A 9,044-nucleotide genomic window follows, 5' to 3' on the forward strand; every position below is an offset into this window, starting at 1 on the left:
TGAGAAGGGGCCACGGCGGGAAGAGAGAAAGGGTGAAGGGGGAATCGCGGATTTAAAGGGGCCGCGGACAATACCCGGCCCCGCCGCGCTGCCGCTACCGCCGCCGCCGCCGCCGCTGCCGCCGCGCTCCCAACTTTACCTCAGTCTCCTCCACACTGACACCCCGGGCCGCGCCGCCCCTGTCACGTGATATAGACTCCCTCTTCTCTCTCCACCCCCCCCTCTTTTTCCTCTCGCGCTCGCTCTCGCGCCTTTCCCCTCCCACTCTCCTTCCTTCCTCCCCCAGCACGTGATACGCAAAGAGGCGCGCGCCCGTCGTCCTGCCACGAGCCACCTTCTCCGGATTCGAGGATCAGCCTCCTCCGGTCACGTGACATTCACAAGCCCTCCTTTTCCTCCCTGCCACGCAGGCCCGCCCCTCTCTCTCGCGCTCTCTCTTTCCCTTTGCCGGTGTCACGTGCCGAGGGAGAGGAACTCGTCACGCTTCCCTCCGCCTTCTTTCCTTTCCCGGCTTCAGTTCCCCCCCTCAATCCCCCGTGCTCCCGGCCGCCATGTTTTCTGACCGGGCCTGGCTTTGGCTTCCCCCATAAGGAAATGGCCAGGGAGCGCCAGGGAGCCCTGTGGCCGTCGCTACCGCGGAGCCCGAGCTAACGAAGCTGGAGGGAGGCCATGGCGTCCAGCAGTAACTGGTTGTCCGGGGTGAACGTAGTGCTGGTGATGGCCTACGGGAGTTTGGTGAGGAGCGACCCCCCACACTCACCCCTCCCTCCCCCGTGACCAGCCCTGTCCCGAGGCTGACCGTCCACGCCCTCCTGGCTCCGCGCCCACCCCCAGCTCCCCTCGTGCCGGCACCCTCACTCTACTGACCCGCCCAACCGGGTTGGGGGAAGTCCCGCTCACCTGGATCTCCGAATTTGGGGGGAAATGGGAAGGGGGCTGTGGGGAGCCGCAGCTGGAGCTTTCAGCTCTTAGAGGGGTCTCCAAGGCTGATTTCCCCCCCAGGTATTTGTGCTGTTGTTCATTTTTGTGAAGAGGCAGATAATGCGTTTTGCTATGAAGTCTCGAAGAGGCCCTCATGTCCCTGTGGGGCACAACGCTCCTAAGGTGGGTCTCTGGAAATTCTCTGAAGTTCATGATCAGCAGTTTTTAAATGAAAAGATAAGGTTTTTTCTCCATCTCTGGCATATAGCCCTAATCTACTTAAGGCCCATCTACATAATTTGAGATTGTGGAAAGAACACTACTGTAGGAAAACCTGAGTTTCAGAAATGCTGCCTGTTGATTGTCAGTTGGTGTTTTTTAAGTATTCCCCCTGTAATTTATTGCCTGGATGCTGGATGATTTTTGATGGGTCTCTTGAGTGTTGGAGAATCCTAGTCCCATTTCTTCCTGGGTACTTCCCCAGGTACCAGAAGTCAAAAGATTTTAATTTGCTTCCTCTTCCTGACCAATCGTTTTATTACCCTGCCCCAGAGATTACTGCATTTTTAAATTGGTGGGAGGTATTAATAATAAAGGAAACCCTCAAGGATAAGCATTCTAAGATGATTGCTGTTCCCTTCTCCATGTGAGCAGGATCTGAAGGAAGAGATTGACATCCGACTATCCAAGGTCCAGGATGTAAAGTATGAACCTCAGCTCCTTGAAGAGGATGATGCCAGACTTTTACAGCTGGAGACACCAGGAAATCAACGTATGGGGCGAGTTTTCCACCTTGGGGATCAGTAAATTTGGAAAGCTAGGAGCTCAGAGTTTATTTTCTGGGAGCTGAGAGTTAGAAGTGCCTATGAAATCATAACTTTGCTTGCTTTTTGTTATAGTTGATCTAAGAGAGCAGGCTTAATAGTAAAAGGGTATTGGGAATGGTATTCCTGATTCAAGCAATTATCTTTACAGATTGCTACAACTACCTGTACAGAATGAAAGCATTGGATGCCATTCGTGCCTCTGGTAAGGGTCAGTCAGGTCTGGGAAGGTCTCTAAAGGGATCCTGATGCTCTAGTTAGAAAAGAAGCTTAAAGCCCACATCATAAGGATAAGAATAAATCTATCCTATCCTTACTGGGGCACATTTGTCTTAGGAATTCCCTTGAATCTACAGAATATATTTCCTTCCCTTGGGGACCAACTTGATGAGGAAAGCCAATCGTTCTTTAGAGATATTTTGCCAATGATTCCCTTTATTTTTTGGATAAGGAGGATGGGAGAAGGGAAACAGTTTGCTGAATTCTTAGAAGGCAGGAAAGATCTGCTTCAATTTCACCTCATATTAGAATAGGCAGTTAAAAAGCCCAATGGGTAAGAGTGCTAGACCTGGAGGTAGGAAAATCTGTGTTCAAATCCACCTCAAACACTATGATCCTGAGGAAGTCACTTAACCTGATCTGGCCTTAGTTTCCCTGTCTATAAAATTAGAATAATAGTAGTACCTACTACTTCAGGTGGTTGTGAGGATCAAATAAGAAAATATTTGTAAAACTCTTTGCAAAACTTTAAAACAGTTATATAGGTGCTATATTTTGGTATTTTTTTAACTTACATATTCTGTGATATTAAGGATTCTTGCCGTTACTGCTAGAAAAGGATAAACATCTAGTTTTATCAGCACTTATTTTACAAATGGGAAATGGTTTGCTGAAGGTCATAGACTAGCTAGTGAGTGGTAAAACCTCAGTCTCTTGACTTTTAGTCTACTAGTCCATCTTCTTAACTGCTTTCTTTGAAAGTAGAGACCTGGCCTCTAGGGAAAAACATCCCTAATGATAAGCAATCCCAGGTTAGGACCCCTAAACCAAGAGAAATGAGGGAGGGGGAGCTAAGACAGATAGACATCTCAGAGGTGAAGGCAAAGGAGGGTTACAAAGAAATATCACAAGGCCTTAGGTTTCAGGCCCCTATTTGAATTCTATATTCCCTGAGCCTAAACCCTGAATCTCCACCCAAAATCCCGCTCCTAATCAAGCTGAAAAGTGATCAGAAGATACTCTGATCAGAAGGAATAGGAATAAACATATAGAACCAAAGCTATAGAAGGTTTACCCATACATACCCACTTTTTAAAAATGTTAATAGATTCTTAAATGGTGGGAAATAGATAAGAAACCCAAGAAGTTGAGGAGTAGATCCTCCCATTCACAGAATCCACTATTTGCTACCCTTACCAAATAGTTGTTGAAGCCTATATGTTTGGCTTCTGTTATTCCTTCCAGAATTTCCTATGACTTACTTAAAAGTTTCATTCCCTTATTTGAAGAATTATTGATCAAGATTACTTGGGGGTACAAGACATTCTTTACAGTAAGTGCTTAAAGAAGTATTTTCATCATGTCTTTACCTTTTTCAGAGATCCCATTCCATTCAGAAGGCCGACATCCTCGATCCTTGATGGGCAAGAATTTTCGATCATATCTGCTGGAGCTTCGAAACACAAGTACTCCCTTCAAGGGTGTCCGAAAGGCCCTCATTGATACCCTGTTAGATGGTTATGAGACAGCTCGATATGGAACTGGAGTAAGTCAGTTGATCTGTTTGCTACTTGTGGATTTCTTATTTGAAGTGGAAACAGTAGAGAACAGAGCTTAAAAGATTCCTACCCTCTTTTTCTCCTCAGGTCTTTGGCCAAACAGAATATCTACATTATCAGGAAGCACTGAGTGAACTGGCTACCGCGTGAGTGTGGGTAAAACATGTCAAAGTAGGGCTGGTTGTGAGTTTTCGTTTTGTTTTTAATACTTTATATGTAAAATATATGAGGACCCAAAATATTAGAGGACCCAATAGTACTGAACTGACATTGGGGGGGCACCATCAATAGAAAATAAAATAGACAAAATGCCTGTGATGCCAGGCAACTTTCTATAAACAATGTCTGGTAAAGGGAGTTGAATCTACTTGTGATAGATAGATTGATAGATGGCAAAGTGAAAAAAAGAACTAGATTTGCATTCAGTAGTACATGGATTTATTATATATGATGACTTGGACAAATCTCTTTTTTCTGAGCCTCACCTATAAAAATGAAGGAGACAACCTAGAATCTAGATGACTCAAAGATATCCCTTATGTTAATAAATGTTAATAAAGTGGCAGTATACTGTGTGCCAGGCATTGATAAGCACTGGAAAGGCAATAGAAAGATGAAAATGGAACAATGTCTCCAAATAACTTACCTTTCAGAGGGAGAAACAGAATTTATTTGGAGAATATAGATAATATGAGCTAATTTGGGAAAGGGGGCACTAGTAGCTCTAAGAAATCAAGAAAAACTTCTTGTAGAAAGAAGGTGGTTCTTGAGCTGAGTTTTGAAGGAAACCAGAGATTCTGAGAGGCAGAAGGAAAGTGGGGGGTGGGGTGAGGGATGGAGCATTCTACTTTAAAAACCTAGTGTCCCCAGATCCTGGAATGTGAAATGTCTTTGAAGAAGAGTAAGTCAACAAGTCTGGATGGACAATAAAGTAAATGGAGGGTAGAGGAATGTGGTATGTGAAGACTGGAAAAGTAGAATGCTTGAGATTTTATGATTTAAAAGGGAAGGGAGAGGTTGGTTTTAAGCTTCATGTAATAAAAATTTGGCACATATTAGAGAAAGGAATGTTCTTTTTCAAAATTAAGTTGAATTATAGCAAACTACAATGTGCATATGGAGGGAGGGAGGGATGGAGGCAGAGACCATTAGTTCATTGACCATTAGAGTCAATGAGCTCTGAACTGTGATCTTTCTCTTGTGTTGGTCATAACTTATTTTCTCCTTGGATGCTTCAGTGTCAAAGCCCGTGGTGGAAACTCCCAGCGTCAGCATCAGTCGGCAGCTAAGGATCTAACACAATCTCCTGAAGTTTCCTCCCCAACAACTATCCAGGTCACCTATCTGCCCTCCAGCCAGAAGAGTAAAAGAGCCAAGCACTTCCTAGAGCTGAAGAGTTTTAAGGATAACTACAACACACTAGAAAGCACCCTTTGACTGAATTTGAGGAGAGCCATAGCTAATGTGGCTCCAATAAGAGAATCCAGTCTCAGTACCCAGGGATTTCTCCAGGGCAGCAAACAGAGCAGCACTGGACAGCATTGATACCATTAGGCCCAGAATTCCTGCAGTGTATGCCTGGAAATCCTTCCTTAGCTTCTTTCTCTGGTCTGCTGTAGAACTCCACATTAGGGGCAGTCTTTTCCCCCCTCCACTAGCATTTTTATGGATTTGAATCCACATATTCTCCCTTTGTATGTCACTTTCTCCTTACCCCAACTTGTTTTTGATCATGGTTATTTTTTGCTCTCCTAAAGTCAGTTTTACTCTAAATGGGTTGGGGTGGGGGGAGGGCACATGATGGTAGAAATGGAAACCACAGAGCCCCTATCTTATGCAGTTGGATGGGGGACTCCAGCCCATGGACATGTCATTTAAAGTTATGGAATAAGATGGGCAAGAGGAACTAGGATGTTGTACTTAAACCAAGCTCTGTTGAGATTTGTATTGTGTTTTAAGTGCACTGCCTTGACCTTTTCGAATACTGTAGATCAAGGCAAGTGACTATGGGGAACTGTTGTGACATAGGCACTAATTCCTTATTCCCCCAATAAGTCACTACATTGGTCTCACTTTATAAACTGGTTATTTAATAAAACAGCTGTAAAAAAATAAGTATTATTTGTTGCTGATTTCTGCTTCTACCTGTCTGAAGTAGCTCAACATGGTGGGGGAGGGGGTTCTCTATGTGTACACCTGTGAGGCTATGGTGAGGCTGTTTCTCCTGAAATTATAACTATAGTGCTGCTTCTGGATACCAGCATAAGAGGTCCTGGATTTGGGTCTACTCTTCTTAGGTGGTGGTGGGGTCACTCTTAGAAGACTGAAGAACTAGGATTCCCTTTCAGGTCACCTAGGCAACAAGCCAGGTGACCAATCAGGGCCTAGGCCTAGGGTATTATTGGAGGCATGCCTAGTAACCAGGGTAATTGAGATCAGTGAAAGGACAAAACAGGAAGAGCAACAGTCAACAATGTCTATCCGGCCTAGTAAGCTCCCAACAAACTTGGGGATGCCCCTGACCTTGGACCAGGTTATAAAGATAGAAGAGGTATGGCAGTGATGAAGCATTGATGGGGTTTCCCAGATCTATTTCCCCAGAATGTGGGAAGCAAAGATTTTGTGAAGAGATCTCTACCCCAGTAACACTACCTCCCCCAGGATTGGGATATGTTGCTTTCCATGTCAATGTTGAAATATTTTGAATGATGTGTGGCCAGCCATTACTCTTACCTGTTTCTGAAGAGGTGATGGTGGGGAAAGGATTCCCTAAGTTCCTCTAAGCTAAGCTAACCAATGGGTGCTAGGGTGGGCTCTTGGTAACTGTGCTGACCAGGTACATTTTCCTTGCAGAGTTACAAGAGGGTAGTAGCATTTGAAAAGGCTGTTAAGAGGTAATTTACCTACGCCCTCCTCCATCCCTAGCCCTTCCAATGACTCCTGCCTCCTGTGTTCTCCATTCTCAACCTATTCCTCAATATTATAATTATCTCAGTAGTTCAGGGAGAGATAAGAATTAGCTTTGTTTCACATACCTAAACAAATGTAAGTCCATAGCTATGCATCAATGCTCCCCAGATTAGACTACACTCGTCAGTTATCCCCTTTCTCTAGTTTCTGTCTCCCAAGATACCCTGAATGTAAACGGGGGTGGTCAATAAGGGGGAGCCTTTGTTGAGATCTTGATCCATTCCCAGCAGTATAATGAATACTTCTTAGAGGTTCCAGTGAGGTATAGTAGACAATACCTATACTTGAGCTTAACTATGTAGGAAATATAAGATAGAAATTCTAGGTTACAGAGATGCCCAATAGTATTATGTGCTAACACAAATCCATCTCACATCTCCTGGGGCAGTTGGAAAAATACAGTGGTGCAGTGTGTATGGCAGGCAACAATGGACCAGAGGAGGAACCCTTATGCTATCCTGAGAATGCAAGACACTGCGGAACAGGAGATGGCAATGGCCAACAAACAGCTGCTGATTGTGAGTGGGTCAGCCCTACTATTGGACCCTTTTGCTCGCTAGGATCCCCAGGGCCATTCATAGTCTACCCTGATCCACTTTGCTAGCAGCTAGCTGGACTTAACATGTCCTCAATTCACCAGTCTTTTTCATTCTAAGTAGCAGAGCTTTGAATTCAGCAACTTGTTATATATTTTGATATTCAAATATAACAAATTCTCCAGGGCCTAGCACAATGACTGTCACACAGTAGGCTCTTTTTTAAATATTTATTTTTCAAAACCTGTACCTTCCATCTTGGAATCAATAATGTATATTGGTTCCCAGGCAGAAAAGTGGTAAGGGTTAGGCTAGACTTTTTCCCCCCACTTTTTTTACCAACTGCCACTTTTATTCTTCCGTTCCCTGGTTAAAACTTGGGAAAGGGTAAGTAAGGAAACTTAGCAAGTAAGATGCTGCCATCTAGACCCATTGGATGGGCCCAAGTGTGTCCTGAGCAGCAAGTTCCTGGCCCTCCAGCTAAGTGGGTGGAGAAATGAAGCAAACACCTCTCAGCAGTAGGCCAGGTCCTGAGGCTCATATACCTGTCCCCTGCTGATAAAGAAAGCCCATGGGGTACTAGAGACCCAAGACACTCCAAGGGGCAAGGGCCAACACCCCCTCCAGGAGAAGGGGCAAAGAGAGAGCCAATAATGACATTCTACACTCCTAACGGGGTAAAGGAGGCCAGACACTATATACAAAAAGGGAGCAATCTAGTCCATTTGGAAATCCCTTCTCATCTATCTCATTCCACCAGAAGATCAAATTTCTCAGCAGCTTTAAACTGGTGACATGCCTAGGGCCTCACAGTGAGGAAGTATCTGAGGCCAGATTTGAACCCAAGGCTTCCCATCTCTAGGCCTTGCTTGAAACCCATTGAGCCACCTCACTGCCCCCATAGAAGACTCTTAATAAATATTTATTTATTGGTTGATTCTCTGATCTTTTTTCCTTAGTGCTTCTCTAGCTTCCTAGACTCAAATTACTTCAAGTTGCCCCAGGAATTGCCTTTTTTTCTATTTCCCTAGTGTCCCTTAACTTCTGTTGTGCCATATTAGGCTCACCTAGCTTGAAGAAATGATGTTTTGCTCCGTGTTCATTTGTACAAAGTGTAGGCTACCTTCTCTGACCTACCTACCTCTTGTCCCCTGTGTTCAGTTTAAAAAAACCAAACCAACCCCAAAAGCTAGACAAGTATAAAGGGTGGTAGGTGGGTGGGTACCAGAAGACAAGTGTCCACACTTTACTCTGACCCTCCCTCTCCCAGGTTCGGCAAGCTGCCTTAAATCAACTGTTTGAGAAGGAGCAGCGACAGTACCAGCAGGAGCTGAATCAGATGGGCAAATCCTTTTATGTGGAAAGATTCTGAAGGCATCAGAGGCACTGTCCCTTTTTCTCTAACCATTCATACTTCGGGGTCCCCGAGGCCTAAAATTTTCTCCCTAAGATAAGTCTGGATCAGGCTATCTGCCTAGAACCAGGCTGTCCATTTTTCATCTGTATTTTTTTTTTTTTTTTTTTTTTTTGGTAAAGGTGATATATTAAAAGGCTGATCAAGGCAAGAGTGACCTCTTGTGATCAATTCAGGGAGTGTAATTCTGGTGAATACTAGCTGGGAGGGAGAGAGGGGCATTGTTTGATGCATTCTGGTTATTAATGATGATGATTTTGGTTGTTAATAGTTTAAATATGGATCTCCCACTAGGCCACCACTTTAAGCTCAGTCCTTAGGGCTCACCCTTGAAATATATATCAAAACTTCTGTTTCCACAGTCATCTAATCAGTAGCTTGTTGTCTTCCCCTTTGCAAACTCCTATCAAGTTTCTCTTCCCAAGCCCTTTTCTGTTTAAACACATTCCTTCAGTTGCTGCTGTTTGTTTTCAAACCTTTTTCTAGCTGACTCACCTATACTTATATATATATAAATATACTATATTTACATAGTATATATATCAATGACTGTCCCAGTTAAGGCTTCACTTTCCTGTGAGCTACCTTTGCCATTGGGGGA

At 44.2% G+C, this 9,044-nt stretch overlaps 3 protein-coding genes across 13 annotated transcripts in view; 2 read left to right on the forward strand and 1 right to left on the reverse strand.

The window, feature by feature from the left end:
* UBAP2L (ubiquitin associated protein 2 like) overlaps positions 1-200 on the reverse strand; it is a 50,107-nt gene extending 49,907 nt beyond the window's left edge. For 6 of the 7 annotated variants that reach the window (XM_044676395.1, XM_044676394.1, XM_044676393.1 and 3 more), the window contains exon 1: positions 140-200. The gene's annotated coding sequence lies outside the window, so the exon portion shown is untranslated. Of the gene's footprint in view, positions 1-74; positions 94-139 lie in introns of those variants that run through there. The other variant, XM_044676390.1, reaches the window with a different exon arrangement.
* A 344-nt stretch (positions 201-544) lies between these two features.
* Positions 545-5,638, forward strand: C4H1orf43 (chromosome 4 C1orf43 homolog). Of its 5 annotated transcripts, none has more exons than XM_044671809.1 (7): positions 545-735; positions 1,003-1,104; positions 1,576-1,693; positions 1,897-1,950; positions 3,344-3,510; positions 3,611-3,669; positions 4,762-5,638. In XM_044671809.1, the coding sequence occupies exons 1-7, from the start codon at positions 670-672 to the stop codon at positions 4,958-4,960; spliced, it is 765 nt and encodes a 254-aa protein (XP_044527744.1). In that variant the 5' UTR covers positions 545-669; the 3' UTR covers positions 4,961-5,638. The 5 variants fall into 5 exon arrangements, with proteins under 5 accessions (XP_044527744.1, XP_044527748.1, XP_044527745.1 ...); XM_044671813.1 differs by having other exon boundaries at positions 3,611-3,675; positions 4,762-4,845; XM_044671810.1 differs by lacking the exon at positions 1,897-1,950.
* A 358-nt stretch (positions 5,639-5,996) lies between these two features.
* On the forward strand, positions 5,997-8,401 carry CFAP141 (cilia and flagella associated protein 141). The gene is made up of 4 exons (XM_044672540.1): positions 5,997-6,074; positions 6,377-6,417; positions 6,882-7,011; positions 8,300-8,401. Exons 1-4 carry the CDS (start codon positions 5,997-5,999, stop codon positions 8,399-8,401), a joined length of 351 nt encoding a protein of 116 aa, XP_044528475.1.
* Positions 8,402-9,044: the final 643 nt, after the last annotated feature.

Source organism: Gracilinanus agilis, chromosome 4, assembly GCF_016433145.1.
Source record: "Gracilinanus agilis isolate LMUSP501 chromosome 4, AgileGrace, whole genome shotgun sequence".
Taxonomy (NCBI): Eukaryota; Metazoa; Chordata; class Mammalia; order Didelphimorphia; family Didelphidae; genus Gracilinanus; species Gracilinanus agilis.

Coding starts and splice junctions, on each gene's coding strand:
- CFAP141 (XM_044672540.1), top strand. CDS start 5,997: ATGTCTATCCGGCCTAGTAAGCTCCCAACAAACTTGGGGATGCCCCTG. Junction 6,075..6,376: donor AGGTTATAAAGATAGAAGAG/GTATGGCAGTGA, acceptor TTTTCCTTGCAG/AGTTACAAGAGGGTAGTAGC. Junction 7,012..8,299: donor CCAACAAACAGCTGCTGATT/GTGAGTGGGTCA, acceptor TCCCTCTCCCAG/GTTCGGCAAGCTGCCTTAAA.
- C4H1orf43 (XM_044671809.1), top strand. CDS start 670: ATGGCGTCCAGCAGTAACTGGTTGTCCGGGGTGAACGTAGTGCTGGTG. Junction 1,694..1,896: donor GGAGACACCAGGAAATCAAC/GTATGGGGCGAG, acceptor TTATCTTTACAG/ATTGCTACAACTACCTGTAC. Junction 3,511..3,610: donor CAGCTCGATATGGAACTGGA/GTAAGTCAGTTG, acceptor TTTTCTCCTCAG/GTCTTTGGCCAAACAGAATA.